General features: G+C 43.7%; 2 protein-coding genes and 1 pseudogene across 4 annotated transcripts in view; 1 reads left to right on the top strand and 2 right to left on the bottom strand.

Annotated features, from left to right (window-relative positions):
* The window catches only part of LOC147895576 (Acyl-CoA N-acyltransferases (NAT) superfamily protein), a 52,134-nt gene that overhangs the window by 26,333 nt on the left and 1,371 nt on the right, over positions 1-24,430 (top strand). For 2 of the 3 annotated variants that reach the window (XM_087383558.1, XM_087383556.1), the window contains exons 3-5: positions 13,861-13,948; positions 14,300-14,432; positions 14,626-14,676. In XM_087383558.1, the coding sequence (XP_087239684.1) occupies positions 13,861-13,948; positions 14,300-14,432; positions 14,626-14,676 (272 nt within the window). The remainder of the gene's footprint in view (positions 1-13,860; positions 13,949-14,299; positions 14,433-14,625; positions 14,677-24,430) is intronic. The other variant, XM_087383557.1, reaches the window with a different exon arrangement.
* Positions 7,560-9,142, bottom strand: LOC147895578 (uncharacterized; annotated as a pseudogene).
* On the bottom strand, positions 16,962-18,403 carry LOC147895577 (uncharacterized). The gene is made up of 3 exons (XM_087383555.1): positions 17,295-18,403; positions 17,135-17,153; positions 16,962-17,073 (listed from the first exon to the last, which is right to left on the bottom strand). The coding sequence occupies exons 1-3, from the start codon at positions 18,386-18,388 to the stop codon at positions 17,029-17,031; spliced, it is 1,158 nt and encodes a 385-aa protein (XP_087239681.1). The 5' UTR covers positions 18,389-18,403; the 3' UTR covers positions 16,962-17,028.

The following is a 24,430-nucleotide window of genomic DNA, read 5'->3' as shown; positions in this document are numbered from 1 at the left end:
CTTACCTACAAGAACAACTATTTCAGCTGTTCAGCTGGCTCACGAGTTTGTGGACCACTTGTTCAAGCTGTATGGTTTGCCATCTGACATAGTCAGTGACAGGGACTCAAAGTTTACAAGTAACTTTTGGACACTTGTATTTGAGAAGTTGGAAACTACTCTAAGTATGAGTTCCTCGGATCATGCACAATCCGATGGCAGTACAGAGAAGGTCAACCAGTTGGTTGAAGACATGCTTCGGGCATATGTATCTAAGAGACAGTCTTCGTGGGAAGATTATCTACCCATGATTGAATTTGCTTACAACAGTGCAAAGCATTCTAGTACAGGTTATAGTCCTTTTATGCTTATGTACGGGTTTCAACCTAAGTCACCAGTTATGGTTGGATTAAAAGGGATTCAAAATGATGCTGCTAAGAACTTCTTGCAAGACATGCAGGAAATGTTGCAGTTTGCCAAGGAGTCTATTAGAAGTGCCCAAGATCGGGACAGATTTTATGCTAATAGACATCGTTCACCTAGAGAGTTCTCTGAAGGAACGATGGTATATTTGAGAATTCCTAAGGAATCCAAGAGCCTAAGTATTGGTTTGGTTCCGAAATTATCCCCCAGATACTGTGGCCCATTCAAGGTCATTAAAAGAATTGGACCAGTTGCATATCGACTAGAATTGCCTCCTGATGTTAAAGTACATCCAGTCTTTCATGTCAGTAGACTGAAAGAAGTATTGGGTGCAGATGATCAAATTGTTTCTCCTCATGAGATTATAGAAGTTACAGATTTAACTTTTATTCCTCACGAACCTGAATCTATTCTTGAATTCCGTGAAAGACAGATTCGAAATCGTACTATCACGGAATACAAGATTAAGTGGAAGGATCGTGTTGAGGAGGATGCAACATGGGAGACATTACAAAACCTCCAAAGAACATTTCCCGATTTCTTAGCGAACTCAGGAGTGAGTTCTTAGAGGAGGGGGAGTATGTCATGTGCACGGATCGGTATCTGACGTGTACTAGGTACACAGAACTAGCTCAGGTTAGCCTGGGGAGGCTTAGAGCTAGGCAGGCTTGATTCTCGGGTTGAGTGGCAAGGGTATGAACTATTTATAGGTCTTCGCTATTTTTGGCGCCGGGGCCCGAGTCTATAAAAGAGGCCCAGGGGGTTCAGTTCTCAGTGTGCAGATGGGAGCAAGTCTCGTTCCCAGGTGCTAGGTCTGATCCTGGATTGTGTCGCGGACGCGCGCCTGCATCTTAGCGTAGCCCAAGGCCCAGTGGCATATCCAGGGCTTCACAGCACCACCTGGTGGTATGGGACACCAGGCTGGTTGGGATCTGATTGGGAGTTCGTGCCAGTAGCTCAGCTCGTGGCTCGGGGGGACATCTTCTGATTCGGGATCATATCCCGTAGATGTCACGGTTGGGTGGTGAGCAGCCTGCTCAGTTCTGATGTTGTGTGTGGTTATTTTGCAGATCAGGGGTTTCAGGAGTGCTGGGATGTGTCATTTTCTCTGTGGACGATGTGAATGAGGGCTTGAAGAAAATGGCCAATGGAAAAGCAGATGACACATTGCATATAAAGGCTGAGCTACTAAAATGGGCAGGTGACTACACACGAATTTGCCTAGTTTCTTTGCTTAATGATGCAATTGCTAATGGTTTCCCCCCAGAGTGGCAAGAAAATTGGGTGAAACCAATATATAAAGGTGGGGATCGTAACCAGCTTTCCAACTATAGAACCATTATGGTGGGATCCACCATGGCCAAGCTCTTTAGCACAATCGTTGAGACAGAACTTAGTCTTATGGGCAGAACTGAATGGAAAGAGGGCCATTGGACAAGCTGGTTTTCGAAGAAACCATAGCACTGTGGATCACTTGGTCACATTACGGGTTCTAATGGAAGAGAGCCGGCTACAAGGAAAGCCTCTCTATTGCTGCTTCATAGATTTTAAGAAGGCATTTGACACAGTGCCTAGAAACAATTTGTGGGAAAGAATGGGCTACTTAAGAGTGCCAAATCACTTGAAAATAGCAGTCTTCAGATTATATGAGAGAGTAACTTGCCAACTCAAAGGTAGAAACGGATTGTCAACTACATTCCATAGTAATATGGGGGTTAAACAGGGTTGCCCTCTGTCACCAACATTATTTGGACTATGTATTGACAGATTGGAGGAGTTGGTCAAAGAAATGATGCAAGAGCAGCAACTAGAGAGCCCCCAAATCTGTGCATGCACCGTACTACTGTTGTTATATGCAGATGATGTTGTCTTTTTCTCATACACAGCAGAAAATATGCAGCGGATGATGCACATTCTACACAAGTTTTGTGCAGAGAGCGGCCTCATGGTAAATGTCACCAAAACTAAAATGATGATAGTAAAAACAAAGCAGCCTGCAAACACCCCAAGTATTATGTACAATGAGCAGGAAATCGAGAGAGTAAACACATTCAAATACCTGGGAATAGATGTGCCAGCAAATCATAGATGGAATGATTGTGTCCACAGAAGGATTGATGCCGGGTGGGGAAAATATTATCATTTTGAAAATGATTGCAGAAATAGTGACACTAAGAGATGGAGCATCAGACGGATTTTATTTGATGCTTATGTGGTGCAAACAGTCCTATATGCAGTAGAAGTATGAGGAGGTACCATCTCAGCATCAAAATGGAATGATATTGAAAAAATACAGAAATCATTTCTAAGACGGCATCTGGGAGTTATAATTACTACACTATACTCAATCATGCTTATTGAGACTGGTACAAGGCCCATTGAACTGAGAGCACTACGAAGGGTTTTCAAATACATAAAGAAGGTCAAGTCCATGGGGTCGCAGAGATTACCAATGAAAGCATGGAAAGCAAGTAAAAGGCCTCAAAAGACAAACAAAAGCAAGATGCTATCATCTGGTTGGTGGCAAGACATATTAGAGATGGTTCCAAAGATGGAGAGTAACATCCTACCTGGAGATGTCATCCGGGGAAATGGATGAGAAGGCATTTCATAAAGCTTTGTTGGGAGTATTGCAGCAAAAATGGCAATCAGCTGAAAAAAGGGCTAAATATGAGTACTATTGTACGCATGTCAATCCCATTTATTGGGACACCTACTCCAAGGAGGAAGAAAATGCACAAAAATAACCTGCAAATGCAAGGAGGAGCATTGCACTCATCCGCACCCGATCACACACTCTGGAGATAGAGAAAGGTGCTTGGGAGAGATGTTTCAAGGGAACAAAGATTTTGCAAGCTGTGTGACTTAGAACAAGTAGAGACAGAAGCACATGTCCTCCTTACATGCACATGGTATGCCTGCATAAGGAGGGACTTTAACAATATTACAGAGGAACACGACACCCTAGCAAGCTTGCTCTCACATAGCCATATAGCCACTCTGGGTAACTATATTGCCAAGGTTCTTAAATATCGTGAATGTTGTATTACTCAATGTATTTCAAAATAATTGTTCTCCGTCCCTTTCATAAAAGGAAGGAGACACTTGTATCGTGACTTTTATGGGTCCCATGGGTCGGTATTTCGGCCCCCAGAGGACGGTAATACATTCTTCTTCTTCTTCTTCTTCTTCTCTCTCTCTCTCTCTCTCTCTCTCTTTTCTATACGCTTCTGCACATGCACAACTCTGACTAAAACCACCTTACCAAGAACACCATAGGTCCATTATATTCTTCCTAGTTCGCCAACAGAGCAGAGGTCTTGCAGAAGATCCCTAAGTGCATCTATTATGAATATTATGATATGATGAGAAAGCAACCTTCTATTTCATCAATAGGACTCCTATGTTCAAGATCTGTAAATAATGCTATGAGTGCACGACAAATACACTCTTTGTAGAAAAGGGTTAGAAGAGAGAGGAAAGTTGGGGGGGGAGAGAGAGAGAGAGAGAGAGAGAGAGAGAGACGTCCTCGAGAGGCCTCACCGGCCTATGGGGACAAAGTACACCAAGAAGGAAACTCATACAAGCCTCAATGGGCTGGAGCAAAGGGTGCGTTGGGGTCCTTGCTGAGTACTAAGCTATGCTAAGCTAAAGAGCTCAAGCAAAATCAAATACAAATTGAAGTGAATTGAGAGCTGAGACTCAAAAGCTGAAGCCCGGCATCGTGGTTCCTCTCCAGTGAGTTGTGAACATATCTTGGATCTACGTGTGTTGAGCTGTCTCACATTGTGGCAGGGGATGTGGTCTCCTCGATCTATGAACCGGCTGAGCTTTGTTCAGAGTGACTCCTCGTCTCTGGCGGTGTGCTATGAGGAAAGTTGAGATAAGCCGGACCTCAATAGTGTGTGCTCTAGTCGTTCTCTATGTCGCGTGTGCTCTTTGCGTCCCTCTCTTGGTAGCACCCCGTCGGCTCTCTTTGCTGATCCAGACTGCCCCATATCAAATAGCTCCTCCTTCTCCACTCCGCTGTGTCCTGGAGCTGACTCAAATGCATAGAAGTATGTGACGTATCGCTGTGCTTGGTTTGCCTCTGTATCCTTTGGCCTGGTCGTCTTCTGTTGCTCTCATTTGTCGCAACAGTGTCCTTGTGTCAGCGCATCTCAGTTAGATAGAGCCCAATGCATGCCTGACAATGGAAGTGGATCAGTTGTGAGAGTGGACCGAAGCTGCTCCCCTCGTGATAGAGACTGTGGTATTGCTCCCGGAGCTCATAGTAGGCTGGGCAGGCACATAGAAAATGCTGTTTTGTCTCAACCCTCCCCCAATGTGCATAACGTACAGATCCGCTGCTCTCTGGGTATACCAGCAACTCTCCCTGCCTTATCCTCAGTTGATGGGACGAGAGTATCTATCCAATGGCGATCTTGAGTGCATGTGACACTCCTCTGTCCTCGAGATACGGGGGTATGAAGGTGAATCCCTCCTAAAATACTCTCAGGAAGTGGTCGCGATAGAAGTGGATCTTAGTATGGAACTCTTGGTTCCCCCCCAAGTTCGAGATGTATGCAGCTGGAGGAGATCAAACCCTATGATATGGTTAATCTCGTCTTGTGGGATCGACTAAGGTGGTGCGTCCATGCTGTACTGAAAGGGGGGAAGCCTATCCATCTGAATATTGTGCCTAGCAAACCATGTGGATATAAGTGCATACCATGTGTCTGCCCCGCTCTCTGCTACTTTAAGGCCAGCCTCGGTAGTCTCCAATGAGGTAGGGCCCGAACTCTGTGGATGAATGTCACTGCTCCTCTGCTGAAGATGATATAAGGACTATATCGATAGTGTATAGCAATATCTGTATCATGAGGTCAGCCAAAAGTGTAAACCCCCCCCTTCCCCCTAGGCGATCTATGAAGGATGTGATCCCATCAATGCAGAGTCTGAAAAGAGTCGGCGAAAGGGAGCAACCTTGCTTCACCCCTATCGTGCTCTCGACCCAATCCGATAAGCCTCTTGGGGCACGAACTCTTTCTTTGATAGACTCATATAGGCTCATCCCAGTCTACCGATCATGTAGTGTGGAAGGCCTTCCGAAAGTCTACAAAGCAAGCATAGACTTTTTGGCGTTTGGACCTCACCTATCTCAATGATAGTCCTCTAAGTGAAGATGTGATCTAGAGTGGAATGCTGCTTCTTGAATCGTGCTTGTCCTAATGTCCGCTGCCCTCGAGCCTTTGTATGACTGCTGATCTCCCTCTCTAGTACTGATCCATAAATCTTGGCCAATGTGTGGCTAATCATGAGGGTGCGGTTGTTCCTAGTATCCATGGGGTCTCCTACTTTTGTGGATGCTTTGGGCTAAATATGCAATGGCACAACGCATTTTCAAAACACGGGAGGGTACATATGCAAGACAGCTCAAGAATTAAGTGTAGTTGATTATGTGATCACAAACTCACATGCAAAGCATATGATTGATTACATCAAGATAAAGGATGAGTCTCTTGAGTCGGATTATAGAGCAATGCCTATAGGTATAATGGGGACAAGGAAGGCTGCAAAATAACAGAATGTTGCTGCACATCCCAGGCTAAGAAGGGACTAAAAAAAAGCGCACGTTCATGAAAAGGAGATAGACGCGGCAGTGGCACAATGGAAAATGCCTTCAACACGCCAAGAAATGAGCAAATACATAATTGATATGCTGCTATCAACAGCCCAAAAATGTTTCACTAAAAGCAAGTGCGGGGATGCCATGTAATCATTGGTATGACCAGGATTGCAAGGGTGCAAATACAGCCTGGAAAACAACAATTACAATAGGAAGGAGGCCAAAGCTTGAACATATAAACAGATGGTAAGGCACAAAAGAAATAAATATCTTAAGAGCAAACAGTTTAAGAGCTTTGAGGAGTTGAAACAAAATCCTAGGAAGTTTTTCAGAAACTACATGGCAACAAATCTTCTTAGTTGGTGAAGGCCTTTGCATGAGCAGGTTTCTCTTTAAGCTGGAAAGGAGAGCCTGCGAGCACATTTGGATGCACTGAGAGAATTCTGCAAACACTCGGGAATGCATGTCAATATGGACAACACAAAGGTAATGGTGATCGGGACACGTAACAAACAAGTGGATTTCACATTTGAAGGGCAGCCCCTGGAAACAGTCAACTCATAAATATTTAGGATTGGATTTCATGGACAACTACAAATGTAACGCATGCGTGGAAAGGATCTGTGGGATTTTAAAGCTCTACATAGCTTCCAAAATAAATGCGGGAAGGCGCATCTATGGAATTGGGAAGTGAGAATTTTTATGTACACCATGCGTGAAGTGGAGCCCCTGGAAATAATCAACTCATATTAATATTTAGGATTGGATTTCACGGACAACCACAAATGGAATGCATGCGTGGAAAGGATCTGGGGGATTTTAAAGCTCTATATAGCTTCCAGAATCCAAAATAAATGTAGGAAGGCGCATCTATGGAATTGGGAAATGAGACTTTTACAGCATGCTTGTGTTGACAATAATCCTTTACGGATTCCTTGCTTTGGCATCGGGGTTCTCTAGGATATACTGGGAAAGAATACAAACTTTAGATAAATAGTTTCTGATAGGGGAGTTAGGATCAAAAGCACAGACACCCTACTTCATCGTGCAGGTATGATCATAGTTGCCAGGAGTTTATGAAATGGCAGGTTTGAAACGGGTTTCGAAAAATGAATGAAACGGGTTTCATTCGGAATGTGAAAATATGTGCATTCATACCTAGGGTATGCATCATGCCATATACAAAAATGTGCAAATAAAGATTGTAAGTGACTCCATAGTGCAGACATGATACAAAAAACATACATATCAAGTATATCCTGAATCCTGATCATACAAAAAGCTAGTCATCAATGATCATACATTATACATATTAGAGTACTCAATGATCATCTTCACACATACATACTGAATGATCATACATATTGATAATTGAATCTTGATCATACTGATCACACATACTGAATACTGATAATAATAAAAACTAGAGTCATCAATGAACCTCCCAAGACCTCCATGGTGATGGACCATGAAGGTAAAAAGGTCAAACTACAACTGGAATTCAAAGTACTGTCTATCAATAATAAGTGACAAAGTCACAAATCAAAAGTCAAGCCTCATCATCAATGTCAGCGTCTTCCTCCTCAACCAAATCCATGTCCTTATCAGCCTCCTCCTCACTGCTATTGGAACTCCCAGAAGACTCATAAAAAGCATCCTCATGAGATGCAGGTGCAATTGAAGTATTGGCACCAGCTGCCTGGGAGGATTGGGTGTGGTGAGATGAAGCGGTGATCTCCTCGTACAACATGGCGTAGATATCCCCCTCCTCAGGTGGAATCACCGGCATCTCCTTGCACTTTGTGATGTCGATTTTGTAGGGATTCACCTGTCGAGGCTCAATGGGGTAGTTCGTTTGCTCGAGCAATCGTAGATTGCAGTGGCAAAAGACCAACCTCTCCAATTGCACAATGGACAATCTGTTCCTCTTCTTGGTATGGAGTAAGGCCCATGTACTCCAGTTTCTCTCACAAGGTCCAGAGCTACAGTCTTGTGAGAGAACTCACATCGCTATGCGTCTCTGAAACAAAACAAGAGACATTCTCAGACTTTACAGTTTAGTGGCAGCTTCCAATTGCTGAGCTATACCCACATGTTTTCAAGTAATAAGAAAGTATTGCCTCTAGGGTTAAGTATTACCAAGTGGGGTGTCTCAATGCCATATTTTTCCCACCAAGAAACTGCTGCTAGCTGAGTCTCCTCTCTCTGTGCATTGCGTGATCCAAAAACACCGCTTCGGTTGCGGAAAAGAAGACGCTCATCCTCCAGCTTCAAAAGCAAATCATCATCATCTCCCACGATCTTGCTCATATAAGGTGACCACCCATCCTCTAATTCTCTATCGAGATATTGCTGCTCATTCTTCCATAGAGGATGAAGGATATGAGCAACAGTATGGATTGGCCTATTAAACCAATCCCAATGCGTCTTCCAGATCTCCTTAAGGTCTTCAATCCTTCATGAGAAATTGAATCAAAGGCAAAACCAATAATGTTTAGAAAAAATGAAAACATAGATTAAAAGGAATTCTAAGCATGCCACTTTGCTAATTGGAAAAATGCTAAACTTCAAAGGATGACTCATGAGTACGGGATACCTGTCTGCAGATAGGTGAGTACATGCATCAAGGGCTTCCCCCACTTTGTCCATGAACTCATAGAGAAGCCCAATGGTGCTCCCCTCCATATCTGTCAATCGGAGAACGTTGTACATGGGGTTCATTGTCTTCACTAGAGCTGCAGCCTCCTCCCACCATGCATCTCTCATGACCATGTGGCTGAAACCAATTGCTTTGGGCTCATTCCTATCCCCCCGTTGCTGCCAATCACGGGAAACAACTGTACGCAGCAAGCCATGCCGCACTTGAACAACCCTCTCCAACATTATGAACATATAAGCAAACCGTGTCTTTGAGGGCTTTAAAAGGTCGAGGTCACTATTTTCCGTGAACATGCTCAAGACCTTGGGTCGTTTGGTTACAAAATTTACCATGCTCAAAGCTTTAGAAAATATATGAGAAACAAACTTTGCCATGTCCTCAATGGCAAGATCCAAATTATGAGAAGCACATGGTGTCCAAACAATAGTGGGAAACTCATCCTCAAGCATCCTTCCCATGGACACACAATTGGAGCCATTATCTGTGATCACCTGCACCACATTTGCTACACCAATCTCAAGAATAGCTGTGCGCAAATGAGACCATATATATGCACCTGCACAAAGGAATTGAAGGTGACATTGCTCCACAACGCACTACCTTTTCGAGGCAGCTTCTTGCTTGCAAAAAGCGATGTAGAACAGAAAAAGTAATTGCAGCTTTCTAGCCTACATCATGCATGCAAGATGAGTAGATGAATCAAGAGAGGAGCGTTAGATTTCAGAAACATCAGAAAGAGCAGATTTCAGCCTGCATGAAAGGATGCAGTGCCAAATTCTAGAAGAAGGGTAGACTGTAGAAAGGATGATTGAATGCACATTGGGGATGATTGGGGGCACAAACCTCGAGAATGAGCAAGAGGGAGCGTACGGGCTGCACGGATGGAGCGTACGGGAGTACGGAGTGCACGGGTACGGCGAAATGCGTGAAATGGCGATTTTGCCCCCTTTTGAACCCCACCCAAAAATTGGAGCTGTATGAAACGTTTACATGTTTCATACGGGTTTCATACAAGTATGAAACGGGTTTCTTATGCAACTATGGGTATGATACCTCTAGATGCAGAAGCATTGTGTCAATTCACGGCTTACCTCAACAGAAACCACACAAGGCGATGGAAGCTACACAAATCATGGGCTAGCATAGAGAGGGAATGAAGTGGATGGAATCATAGGGTATAAAAGCCGTTGATATACTAAAAGTTGCATGTGAAATAAGGAAGATTGTGACGCAGAAAATGCTATGGAAACTATGGCAAAACATATAAACAGGAAATTACCTCAATGGACAGCTATGGAATGCAGAAATACCTCGAATAAGATATATCAACATTTAAAAGGCATCTAATCTGCAAAATCAGAACTAGTTCACAGGATCTCGAGGTAGAGAGGGGTAGATGGGCAAGACCAAGGATCCCTAGAGAGGAAAGAACCTGCAAATCTTCCCCACAGTGAGGTAGAAAATGAGCAGAAAATGAGCAGCATGTACTCTGAGATGTAGAGCCTACACACACATCATAGAAGGCTATGGGGACAGTAGAGATCATGTTGGAGCAGCTAGCCAAAAAGCTAGGAAGCTACAGGAAAGAGATTTTGGAACACTGCAAGAACAAGGTACTTTGGACTAGCACACAAGCTAGCCCAACAAGTACTAACTACATGACAAGTTTGTAATATTTTCTCCCACTAGATGTAAGGGATCACTATTAGTTGATAGTGATCGCCAATCACACAGATCGTGAAGGGTCTCACGCGGACTTTAGTACACTCATATCATATCATCTCTCTCTCTCTCTCTCTCTCTCTCTCTCTCTCTCTCTTCTCTATCTCCATTGTTTTGGTGCGAAGGCCAGCAATATGGTAATCAAGAGGGAAGCATGTGCAAGCATACTCTACGTAAATCTTCTTAAAAGTCTTGATTCCTTTCTCTTCCACCTTGACATGTGTAGCTCTTTGTGGGATTTTTAAATGGTTCGATTAGTGATCTGCTGGTGTTCTCACTCCAGCACCAGGCATCTACTACAGCCCAAAGTAGCTTGGAAAGCGATTGTACCATTGGTGACCAATTTCCAGCATTCTCTCTTGTCTCGGCAATTAGTTTTTAGATCAGCATCATCTCTACAAACACAATGTATCTGGAACCGTCTACACCCTAAGCATGCATCACCTTAGGAAGTCTTGTCCACTCCACATCCATTGCCACAAGGGATCCCATGCCTTGGATGATGACAATGTCAATGCAGATGCAACAAACAAAGATTGCTAGGTTTTAGGCATGCTTTAGACACATATCATGCTTGAAGGGATCGATGCAAATCAATAAGAAAAAGGAGGAGAAGATTGCTATATTTAATGGACTATTTTACTAAAAAAACATGAGTCAAGTCTTCTAATCCAAAGAAAAGGTTAGGATAATTTAGACCAATCAAGTACCAAAATCGATAAAAAAAGTAACAATCTGCAAATATTAGATGCATATTGGTCTTGGTCTAGTGAGCGAAATTGCTTCCAAAGGATTTAATGCTTGCAAAAGAATGCTTGCCAAGTTGTCTACAAGCAAGGCACTTATCAGGAAGGTGAGTAGATAGTGATGAGGGGAATAATCTTTCCAAGGCCTACTCAGGTGAGGCGGTTCATGTAGCGTACACATTCTAAACAGGATGAAGACCAAGGTGGTTGTGTACACATTCTAAATAGGATGAAGACCAAGGTGGTTGTAGATATGACCCCTCATTACCTTTTGATCAATATAAGAAAGCTATGAAAGATGGACTATGTTTTAAATGTTCTAGTAAAGATCATATAGCTGCCAATCGCCCTAATTAACCTCATTGTAATAAAATCCCTTTGGATAAGGGTAAACAACCCATAAAGCAAGTCCACAGTGTACAACTTTTCCTTTTTTCTCAACACTTGGTATAAGAAACCATCACGATGAAGTGAATGCTTGCTTCTTTACTTCGGTCATATGGTAGTCTAGTTTTGGCTTCCATGATTTGTTAAGGATACCTGGAGTCTTTAACAAGGAGAGGTTTAGAGTTATGGTGGATGAGAGTGCCATCCATAACTTTTTATATTAAGAAGTGTAAGTTGCTTGAGAGCTGTATGGTACATAAGTATACAGTCTCATTGGCTAAAGATTGTGACAAGAAAGTCTAGGACACAATGGTTAATAATGTAAACTTGAAAATTCAATAACTGATGTGGCTTGGGTAGGGAATGGCTGTATGGGTTAGATCATACTTTAACAAAGAGGTATTTGAATAAGTCCCTCACCTTCCAAAAGATGGAGAGTTGATCCATCTTCAAGGTGAGATGCTCCTCTCATTAGTTGTATGCAGCAGGAGCACTTGGTCAAGCTGATAATGCCCATGTATTCCTTTGTGATTTTGGTTTTATTTATGATATTCAGTTGAAAATAAAAATGATAGTTTGTTGATACCTTACTGTTTAAATAAAACAGAAGAGAAAGAAGTAGGGCGGAATACCTTAGAGAAGTGGAAATTCAGCCAAGTAGTTATCCTTGGGTTGCCTTAGTTCTTTTAGTTAAAAAGAAAGATGGGGTCTATACGTTTGCGCATAGATTGTCGTGTCCTTAACAAGGTAACTTTTAAAAATAAATATCCAGTGCCTCACATTGATGAGCTCTCTACTTTGGTTTAACTAATGCTCTTGCTACTTTGATGAACAGTGTGCTTAGATCCTATCTAAGCAAATTTTTCATTGTCTTTTTGGATGACATTCTTATCTCTATTCAGTACGACTAAGCACACGCATTTAGAGCATCTGAAATTAGTGGTGAATTGCTCCAGTAACATAAATTGTACGCCAAGAAGTCCACAACCGTGACTTCTTTTGTAAAGACGGCAAGACATGAGACGATTGTCTCAAGGATGTATTCATGTGAGATGATCATCTTAAGAAAAGGCATAGTTAAATGAAAGAGGGACAAGGAGGGAAAGAGCAGACAAATGCAGTGGTATTGAAGGAGCGATGGAAAAAAAGCATTAGCGGAATAGAGAAGTAGAAGTAGAAGTAGAATTTATTAGCGTCCTCGGGGGGCCAAAAAATGACCCATGGGACCCGTCTCGATACAATGTAAAAAGAGTCTCCTCAAGGAGAGGGGAAATTATATACCTTTGTAAGACTAGAGAGAACATGGCGAGGGGAAATTATATACCTTTGTAAGACTAGAATATATCCAATTGTACAAATTCATGTCTAATGAGTTGTACGGAGCTACTCCCCATCATTTCTCATCCAAGCGATGTGTCTCTATCTCACTCAGAATAGACTGATTCTTAGGGTGTGAGACTGAAAGGAGAGATTCGATAAAAGATCCTCAATCTCAGAATCCATGGCTAGTTGGAACTTTAAGTAAAAAAGTTGTTTTGGGAATAGGTTTTACTGAGGGAGGAGATAGAGGGGCATTGAGAGAAGGGATCAAGGAAGAGGGCCTTGGAGTGGTGATCATCAAAGAGAGAGGAGTGCAAGTTCGACAGGGCATGAGATTGATCAAGTGGTTTTTATATGTCCACATATATTGTATCTGGCCTAATCTATTCTTTCTATTTTGTACTTTGGAAATGATTTCGTACAAAATAAATATCTTTTGTGTTTTTACTTGAACAAACTAGGCTTTAGAGTATTATCCTTTTTCATGGATGAAATCTGCCCTCGAAGATCATGCAACGTTTGTGCATTTTTGCATGTAAGGAGGCATGTAGGGTAAAGTAAAACATGTTTTGAATGTTGCATGTTTCAACAGAGTGATACAGGAAATGAAGTCATGTCAGGCAAGGATGTTGTCATAATGATAAATTTTAATTTGAAGATTTATTCCATTTCAACTTGGTGGGATTTGTCACTTAGGGCAGTGACTGGTTGTGCTATTTACTCTTGAAAGGCCCACAAATGAATCAGAAATGAATTATGATACAAGTTTTCCTGGAATTGGTATAAGATGGGTTCAGTGCTGATCTAGATTTAATTAATATGAATTGCTGCCAAAAAATATTTACTTGATTACATCATTTAGACCTAAAAGCACAAAATGCAAGTTTCTTAATTTGAATGCAGTGCTTGAAAATTCTTACTAATATAAAGGCGTCATTTACCCTTGTGTAAGATGAGAAAGGACATGGTTATTCAAGAGAGAAACAAAATATTGGTTTGATTGTCTGGTTGTGCAGCCATGGTCGGGGATGTGAATTTGTACATGAACGATATGGATGACACAACAACAGCAGAAATTGAGATTATGATAGCAGAGTCACAGTGGTATGAATTTTAATATTTTGAGGGTATTTCATGTGAGTTCTATTCATACATTGATCTGAGAATTTAGTATGGCTTTTATTTCTCATCGATCATACATTAGTTTTGTTTCAGTGGTCGTTAGTGAAAGTGGTATTCCTCGACTCAGCTGTTGTTTATGGAATTGGAGTGCAACTGTTGTATGATTGTATTGATGATCTTCCTGGACATTTATATGAAGCCAGTGAGGTTAAAGGTCCTGGTAGAGAATCTGTGCTATTAATGATGGTGAATGAGCTTGAACATCTGAACATCTGTTTGTTTAACTGTGTATGATTGTATTGATGATCTTCCTGGATGTTTATATGAAGCCAGTCGAGGAAAAGGTCTTGGTAAAGAATCTGTGCTATTAATGATGGTGTATGCGCTTGAACACCTGAACATCACAAGATTTGTAGCTAAGATTGGTGACTCGAATGTCATTTCTCTCAGTCTGTTTAGAAGTCTGGTAAGCTTTTTGTTGTCATGATGCTAAAGTTTGGTTAAGTTGCAATACTTGTACATTAAAAAAAAAACTTTTACATTTTTAGTCAGCTTGTTTCATTTCTATTACAGGATTCTTTTATTTTGGCATTTTGATTGGTATGCTGATGTTGTTTGAGGCTGTATCACCTTGTGCATTGCAATTATTCAGAATTCAGCTTTTGGTGCAGGGATTCAAGGATGTGAGCCACAGTCCTGTGTTCAACCAGGTACTATGTGTTTTCCATCCCTGTTCCTGAAAACTTGTTAATAGAACCTCTTTTGCCTCAATTTTGCGCCCTCAAAAATCTGAAGCTCTGTAATATGTTTTTATATAAATCTAGGCTCTAGCCATGTTCATGGATAGCTCAGGTTGTTCATGGCAAATCCCGGGCAGGATCCTGTTGGAGGTCAACCTGCTGGAGGTCAACATCTCCTGATGTCACCATAGAGAGAAATGGCCTTTGTTGTGGGTGTGCCCGCCTCCCTTGAGGGTAGAGTAGGATAGAGAGGTCCTTCCGGTGTTACGCTCAAGTTGAGGCAACATGACGTCGGAAGGGTCAGTCGACATTTTCCTTTAAAGGATCAATGCTTCATCTCCACAAGATGCAGTTGCAGAAGCAGGCGATAAACTGAGCGGGGGAGCGTGTAGAAATGCGCAGGGACTTTCTCCATGGCCTAGCAACTACATACGATGTCAAGAGCGTTGCTTCATCAGTTGCTGGTCGGCAGCTTCTCCAGATCTGGTGGGTGTGGAAGATAGGCATAGAAGCAAGTCGGCATCAAGATGGAAATGTGTCGATTATCTCCAGGCAATTCGTGCTCATGGCTTTGATACCAATTGTTGAAAATGGGGAGAGGGTGAGAGACACTCAATCACATGATTGGAGACAAGAGCTGAGACACGAACTGATGTTGATAGATGGTGAAATCATAGCAAGTACATGGCCTCATTTATAGGCTGGGCAAGCCTTATCTTCCCACACTGACACCTCATAGATGAGGTCACACACAAGAGAATCTAGGGGAGGAATCACACCTACCACATGAGGTGGCACAAGTGGCCTCAAGACTTCTTCACACTCACACAACTGTAGGACACTCCTAGGACTTTAGACCACACACATTAGGACTCCGATAGTTCCAACAGTTGGGTTGGCCCTTGTGGTCCTGCCAGGTCGGCCTCCAGGACAGACTGAGTCGGCCTATGGGCAGGAGGGGTCAGCCCCTTTGTAGGGCTGTGTGGCAGCCACTATGGACAGCATGGGGGGGGGGGGCGGGGGAGTTCAGCCCTACAGCAGGTGGTTCGGCCCACCTAGGCATGTTGGTCGGCCCTACCAAGACCAACTGACCGGGGTTGGGGCTATATATAGGCCCCCTTCTCCCCTCATTTTCCATCTCCGCTTGGAGCAGTTTTGTGCCTTCTTCAGCAGCATAGTTGCCAGGAGTTTCTGAAATGGGAGGTTTGAAATGGGTTTCATACGTTTGAAACGGGTTTCGAAAAATGAATGAAATGGGTTTCATTCGGAATGTGAAAATATGTGCATTCATACCTAGGGTATGCATCATGCCATATACAAAAATGTGCAAATAAAGATTGTAAGTGACTCCATAGTGCAGACATGATACAAAAAACATACATATCAAGTATATCCTGAATCCTGATCATACAAAAAGCTAGTCATCAATGATCATACATTATACATCTTAGAGTACTCAATGATCATCTTCACACATACATACTGAATGATCATACATATTGATAATTGAATCTTGATCATACTGATCACACATACTGAATACCGATAATAATAAAAACTAGAGTCATCAATGAACCTCCCAAGACCTCCATGGTGATGGACCATGAAGGTAAAAAGGTCAAACTACAACTGGAATTCAAAGTACTGTCTATCAATAATAAGTGACAAAGTCACAAATCAAAAGTCAAGCCTCATCATCAATGTCAGCGTCTTCCTCCTCAACCAAATCCATGTCCTCATCAGCCTCCTCCTCACTGCTACTGGAACTCCCAGAAGACTCATAAAAAGCATCCTCATGAGATGCAGGTGCAATTGAAGTACTGGCACCAGCTACCTGGGAGGATCGGGTGTGGTGAGATGAAGCCGTGATCTCCTCGTACAACATGGCGTAGATATCCCCCTCCTCAGGTGGAATCACCAGCATCTCCTTGCACTTTGTGATGTCGATTTTGTAGGGATTCACCTGTCGAGGCTCAATGGGGTAGTTCGTTTTCTCGAGCAATCGTAGATTGCAGTGGCAAAAGACCAACCTCTCCAATTGCACAATGGACAATCTGTTCCTCTTCTTGCTGAGCTATACCCACATGTTTTCAAGTTATGAGAAAGTATTGCCTCTAGGGTTAAGTATTACCAAGTGGGGTGTCTCAATGCCATATTTTTCCCACCAAGAAACTGCTGCTAGCTGAGTCTCCTCTCTCTGTGCATTGCGTGATCCAAAAACACCGCTTCGGTTGCGGAAAAGAAGACACTCATCCTCCAGCTTCAAAAGCAAATCATCATCATCTCCCACGATCTTGCTCATATAAGCTGACCACCCATCCTCTAATTCTCTATCGAGATATTGCTGCTCATTCCTCCATAGAGGATGAAGGATATGAGCAACAGTATGGATTGGCCTATTAAACCAATCCCAATGCGTCTTCCAGATCTCCTTAAGGTCTTCAATCCTTCATGAGAAATTGAATCAAAGGCAAAACCAATAATGTTTAGAAAAAATGAAAACATAGATTAAAAGGAATTCTAAGCATGCCACTTTGCTAATTGGAAAAATGCTAAACTTCAAAGGATGACTCATGAGTACGGGATACCTGTCTGCAGATAGGTGAGTACACGCATCAAGGGCTTCCCCCACTTTGTCCATGAACTCATAGAGAAGCCCAATGGTGCTCCCCTCCATATCTGTCAATCGGAGAACGTTGTACATGGGGTTCATTGTCTTCACTAGAGCTGCAGCCTCCTCCCACCATGCATCTCTCATGACCATGTGGCTGAAACCAATTGCTTTGGGCTCATTCCTATCCCCCCGTTGCTGCCAATCACGGGAAACAACTGTACGCAGCAAGCCATGCCGCACTTGAACAACCCTTTCCAACATTATGAACATATAAGCAAACCGTGCCTTTGAGGGCTTTAAAAGGTCGAGGTCACTATTTTCCGTGAACATGCTCAAGACCTTGGGTCTTTTGGTTACAAAATTTACCATGCTCAAAGCTTTAGAAAATATATGAGAAACCCAAGGCAACTTTGCCATGTCCTCAATGGCAAGATCCAAATTATGAGAAGCACATGGTGTCCAAACAATAGTGGGAAACTCATCCTCAAGCATCCTTCCCATGGACACACAATTGGAGCCATTATCTGTGATCACCTGCACCACATTTGCTACACCAATCTCAAGAATAGCTGTGCGCAAATGAGACCATATATATGCACCTGTCACCACTGTCCCTGAAGCTGATGCATCTATAGCACGAAGGAACATAGTTCCTTTGCAAGAGGAAACTAGAATGTTGTAGACATTTCTTTTCCTCACATCTGACCAGCCATCACAACCATACTTCTTCCATGTTCCCTTCAGAGGCTCTAGCTCTCTCATCAATGCTTCTTTCTCATGGCGAAGCTCTTTTGTACGCAATGTCTCATAGCTCGGACCCTCCCACTCACACCCAATACGCGAGATAGCTCGCATAGTAGACTTCCAACGAGCGGTTCGAGTAATATTGAAAGACAATGCACATTGCACAAACAACTTTGTTACCTCTCTAGTTGCCTCCTTCATAGCTGCCTTTTGCATGGCTGCCTTCATATCTCCTCGCTTAAACAAGGGAAGGGCACTTCTTTTAGCTGTGGGCGTGGAGTCTGAAGACTGCGACATCTGCAAAATGTCATTCTCCTCCCTCATTGATGTTGGAATAGCAGAGATATTTAATTCAAGCTCATCCCGTGCATTGACTCTATCAATTGGAATCCCTAGCATTTTAGCTTCCCAGGCCTTCAAGCCATCATACACCTCCTTTGGCACACGAGAACAAGGGCCAATACCAAAGCCCTTTGTTCGAGAAAAGTGAGCCTGCAATCTCTGAAATGTCCCATGATGCGGCTCAGCACAAAAGTTGCATGTCCACTTGCCTGTGCCACTCTTATCATAGTGTGCACCAAAGGCATTGAAGGTGACATTTCTCCACAACGCACTACCTTTTCAAGGCATCTTCTTGCTTGCAAAAAGCGATGTAGAACAGTAATTGCAGCTTTGCAGCCTACATCATGCATGCAAGATGAGCAGATGAATCAAGAGAGGAGCGTTAGATTTCGGAAACATCAGAAAGAGCAGATTTCAGCCTGCATGAAAGGATGCAGTGCCAAATTCAAGATGAAGGGTAGATTGTAGAAAGGACGATTGAATGCACATTGGGGATGATTGGGGGCACAAACCTCGAGAATGAGCAAAAGGGAGCGTACGGGCTGCACGAACGGAGCGTACGGGAGTACGGAGTGCACGGATACGGCGAAATGCGTGAAATGGCGATTTTGCCCCCTTTTGAACCCTACCCAAAAATTGGGTCTGTATGAAACGCGTTTCATACGTATGAAACGTTTACGTGTTTCATACGTATGAAACGTGTAAACGTTTCATACGGGTTTCATACAAGTATGAAACGCATTTCATATGCAAGTATGTTCAGTAGAGGTTTTCTGCAGCAGGCTGTGGGGTTTTGGGCTGAGATCTCTTGCATTCTGCTGTCCTTTTCTCTCTCTGTGAGCAGTTTGTGTGTGATGTTCAGATTCTGCTGCACTCTCACATGGTATCAGAGCCAAGGTTGGCTAGAGACCCGAGGGAGCGAGGAGCCAACAAACTGTGTAGAGGTGTAGGGTGCTGTTCGGAGGTGTTCGTGAGGAGGAGTGTGTAAGTTGTGGACTGTCTGGCAGTATAGGAAGGTACGCAGACTTTGAAGGGTGTGTTCAGATTCGAAGGGAGATTATCTGAAGCGTGGCATGAAGGTCTTGTAAGCTCACAGCCTCTTCTTCACCATATCGAGCCTCTTCCCCCCTTCTTTCCGTCCATCCCCTTCTCTCCTTCTATCCCATCCACTCTCTATTCTCAGTTTCATTCATTCCGACATGGCGACTTTGTCCGAGATGGCAGAGAACAAGACAAAAATTCCAGTTTTGCCCACGTTCCTGTTGATTGCCAATTGGATGGACTCAATTACGGAGCCTGGTGGGTCATGATGGAGTCTGTGTTACAGTCGTATGATCTTGCGGACTTCATTTTGGTGGGAGTTACCAAACCTGATCCCCTTGCATTCAACCTTGGCATCTTGGAGCAGGAGGCCGAGAACATGTCTCAGCTCTGGAACCGTGTCAATGCAAGGGTAAGGTTGTTTATATTTGTTAACTGTATCCCTCAGGGGATTAATCACAAGAAGCACATGACGGTGGCTGAGAGTATCTGGGAGCACTTGGCGTCCCTGTATAATCGAAGCTCCCCCATGAAGAGGGTTCCCTGGACGTCCAGATGAGATTGTTGGATCCCCAAAAGTCTTCATCAATGCGGGAGCACATGAACAAGTTACATGAACTTCACCAGGAGATCCTCCAGACAGGGAAGCAGATATCGTCCGAGGACATGGCCATAAGTCTACTGTCTCAGCTATCCTCTCATTATGGTGCCTTCTATTCGTCCTTGATAACAAGTGGAAGGATGAATGCATTGACGTAGGAGGAATTGGTCCCGATGGTGCTTGACCACGATGAGAGATTTATAGATTGTACCTATGAGCGTCAGTGTGAGGCTTTGGCAGTTGAGCAGAAAGGACAGAAGTAGTTGATAGCTGAGGAACGGGAAGCACTCAAGGCGTCACACACTTGTAACCGATGTGGCCAGAAAGGTCATTAGGTCATTATTGGCGGTAGTGTCCTCAAGGAATAGTGAGGGGACCAATAACCAGCAAGACCGTTAAAATGTTTATTCCAGCCTTCTAGTAGCACGCGGAAGGATGCGTTGCTAGCAGGCTTTGTGGATCTAGATAGAGGATTGCTTGCTTGCTTGTGGCAGCGGTACCTGCCAGACAAGTGCAGTAGGAAGGGAGTCTTACACCGAGGTAGGATTTCAGGCAGGACCTCGAGCCATGAGGAGCTTTTCCTGCTGACTCACGTGGCAATATATTATTAGTATGTATTTTGTTTGGACGTTATGACCTGGCAGATCCATAGGGGGTCTCTAGTGTTCTGCTACAGCTATTGTATGGTGAGCTGTTGGAGATCCGGATGGGTCAATAGATTGCAAGTGTGGGAATCCAGACACAGTTGATTGTTCCTTGTGAGCTGTTATATGCCCATTGAACCACTAAGGTTCATCGATCTAGAGTCAGTATACCAGTTTGGACCTGAGAGGGGGCTGAGATATAGGTGCCCAAGCAGGGAAGTAGACCTTGTGCCAAGGACAATATCAGTTGGATTATTGTTCTAGTACCTTGTGTTGGAGTGATGTACCAGTACCAGCAGTTGGATTGTTGTACCAGATGACTTATTGTACCAATTCCGGACCAGAGGAGTGTATCTAGCATGGGAGCAACAATACCGGGTTTCTAGTGATCGTGTTGAGGCGGTTCATGCCAAGAGGGGGCTTCTTCGACAGTATGTGTGGGCTGTGTGATGGAGTATCACACAATGGATTCCTCCAATTGTTTCAATGGCCCGGCCAGCTCCCTGGCGCTAGTGTTATATCTAGGAGCTGAGAGGGGGGTGTTGGAGGTCAACATCTCCTGATGTCCCACAGAGAGAGAGGGCCTTGTTGTGGGTGTGCCCGCCCGGAGAGAGGATAGGTTAGGGTATAGAGAGAGGACCTTGTTGTGGGTGTGAGCGCCCCCGGTGAGGATAGAGTAGGATAGAAAGGTCCTTCCGGGCCCACTTGCTACCTCGTTTCAGCCCCATGTGCAGGCGCACTGCAGGTAGAGGTTTCCAGGCAGGGGACAGGCTCTCTGGGTCAGCCTATGTGCTGCATGGCAGCTCTCGGAGGCGCCTAGGGTTGCGGGTCAGATCCCTGCAGATCAGGGCACCTCTTGGGCTTGTTTGTGTGCTGTGTGAGCAGCCCCTGGAGGTGTCCTCTGCTGTGCACTATGGAGAGCAGTGTGGAGGCCTTGTGTGGCTACATGCCCAGCATGATGTATTTCCGCTTCGAGCTTGCTCACGTGGGTTTCTTTCATACTTAATAGGGGCCTTTTTCATGGAAAAAAAAAGTGTGGCTGAGGTAAGTGATGATTTAAAATGAGATGTCCATTTGCATGAGTTTTGTTGCAAACTCTACTAGCATGATAACTATGCAAGATGGACTGTTTACATCATATGAGTCATGCAAGCAACATGACTTGTAGCCTCTCAAACCTAGCATATAATGCATCCTCTGTGTGTGTGTGTGTGTGTGTGTGAGAGAGAGAGAGAGAGAGAGAGAGAGATTAACGTCCTCGGGAGACACGGGCGTATGGGACAAAGCACACACCAAAAAAGATGACTTACAACATCTAGATACACCACAGGGTCGAGGAGTGCACATGGCGTCTCAGCTTGAGGTTATTATAGCACACATCTAGATTCTAGTATTATGATAAAAATGGCCTTTATTACATCAGTTTAAGACTGAGTGTCTTTGGGTTTGGATTTGAAGTCTCTAATAAGTGCTTTCCCATCTCTGTAAACAGCCCATTACCTTCCTTGCGAGCTTCCTTCACTTTAGTTAATTCTGTGGCTTTGATCTTGAGTTGAGTCAGGGTAAGTGAATTCTGTGGCTTTCATCTTGAGCTGAGTCGGGGTGAGCTACTCTGACATCCATATCTTGGTGCCTCTTAGCTTGTTGGTTTGCTTGAGAAGTTTACTTGCTAACTTGTCCTTCAGAACTTATTGGGCTTGTGTCCCTTGTTGGACACCAACCATATCTTGAGAGTCCCATTCAATCCGGGGGATTGCTCTGTGACATGTTCCAGCTTTTCTGCTATGCTCTCATCATGCCAGCCCACGGGTAATCCTCCTATGCATAGAATCCATCTGTTATTGGCTCTTTTCTCCTGTTCTTGTACTTCTTCATAAACATCCCATGTGTTGATTTTGTTGTCCATTTTTTCTGTAATTTGCTGTTTTACTGATTTGGCCTGAGTGGTAACTAAGTCCTGGACTTTGGTTGACAGCTATGGTTCGAGCGCTACTTCACTTTGTATCTGTAATACTTCTTGTATGATTTCCTGTTTTCCATATTGAAAACTTTCATCTCCAGAGAGGCGAGTCAAGCCTTAGCCTCTCTGAGTTCTTGTTGTAGATAATAGGCTTGTTCCTGTAGGTTCAAACCTGTGAGTTTACTTCGTTGCCTTTGATAGTTCTGATCATAAGGAGAGGGAATTTGGGGCAAAGCCAGTGATGGCAGCAAAGGAGAGTTTTCTTGTTGCAGGGGTTGAGGTCTTCTCCATGGTGGCTTGGCTGTAGAATGACTCTCCCCTGCTATACTCTAACCCCTAGAGCTAGGCTGGGGGAATCAGCCCAGCTCAGGGTCTGAAAGGTGTGCGGAGAGAGAGAGAGAGAGAGAGAGAGAGAGAGAGAGGTGTTTATTAACGTCTACGGAATGCCAAAAAAGCCTGAGACCAAAAAACTGAAGTCAACATGAGAGTACACAAGGTTGTGAGGGAAACTGGAGGTATCTCTCACACCTATTATATAAAGAGAGAAGGAGAGAGAGAGAGTAATAGTATTTTTTTCGTTTTTGGAGGTGTGAGAGATACCTCCAGTTTCCCTCACATATATTATATAAAGAGAGAAGGAGAGAGAGAGAGTAATAGTATTTTTTTCGTTTTTGGAGGGGTGAGAGATACCTCCAGTTTCCCTCACAACCTTGTGTACTCTCATGTTGACTTCAGTTTTTTGGTCTCAGGCTTTTTTGGCATTCCGTAGACGTTAATAGAGAGAGAGAGAGAGAGAGAGAGAGAGAGAGGGGGGGGGGGGGCATGACTCCGTGTAGTTGTTACTATGTCCTAATATGGATTATGTGTCTAAGCTTCATATGGGTCTGACTAGGACCCCATTGAGAGTCCTGACGTCTCTGGAACTTTGTCCGAGATCTGCTGTTGGCATCCTTGGCTCCTCTTCATAGGATGTACTCGAGAGCGGCGTGAGGCTGCCTGCTACTGAGATGCTTCAATGATGGTACCCTTGATAGGACGATGCTCACGAGGCTTGTATCAGATCTCCTGCTGACCTGGCATACCTGAAAATCAAGATCTCGGTCCCAACCTCCCCAGACCACTTTCTTTCCCATGAAAAAGAACTCCATGATCTCTCGTTGTCTAGGGCCATATCCTATGATGAGTCCCATGAATCGAGAGTGACCTCATATACCAAGATCTCTGGTCTAGGTAGCCTTGTTGTCAGCACATCTCTAGTCTAATGTAGTCAATGATGCTGCCCATATTGTGTATCCATGGGTGAAAAAGCAATCCAATCTGATAGTATTCTGGACATCATCAGGACATACTCCTCCGGCTCCTCCTCGTGAGTCACAGAGTGTGTAGAGTCTCAAGTATCAGCAGTATCAACTAGATACAATCTCACACTGTGCCTCAATCTGGAATCTATGGAATGAGGTCATGAACTGGCCCTGGTGATCCATATTTCATGAGAAAATCGTCTCTGTAGATACCCAAGTGCCTGGATGGATCCATCCTCATTTAGATGGAGGAAATGCTCTCCATAGAAGGCCATCTTGGTTGCGGGTGGCTGCAAGAGAGAGACTCATGTCCTGAGGATGTTTACCTGCCATAGATCGTCTCGAATTATCTGATGCTGCTGCAATGAAACTCTGTAAACGATTATTTGGCCTTAAATACTGCATGGGTGTGCACTTGTGCATCAATGCGTGATCATTAGCTGTGTAACAGTTCAAGAAATGCACATCGCTTGGGAA

Source organism: Dipteris shenzhenensis, chromosome 13, assembly GCF_047967505.1.
Source record: "Dipteris shenzhenensis isolate YYH24624 ecotype China chromosome 13, Dip_SZ_1.0, whole genome shotgun sequence".
Classification (NCBI taxonomy): Eukaryota; Viridiplantae; Streptophyta; class Polypodiopsida; order Gleicheniales; family Dipteridaceae; genus Dipteris; species Dipteris shenzhenensis.
The sequence above is the reverse complement of the archived record's forward strand: the minus strand, read 5'-3'. Positions and strand labels throughout refer to the sequence as shown.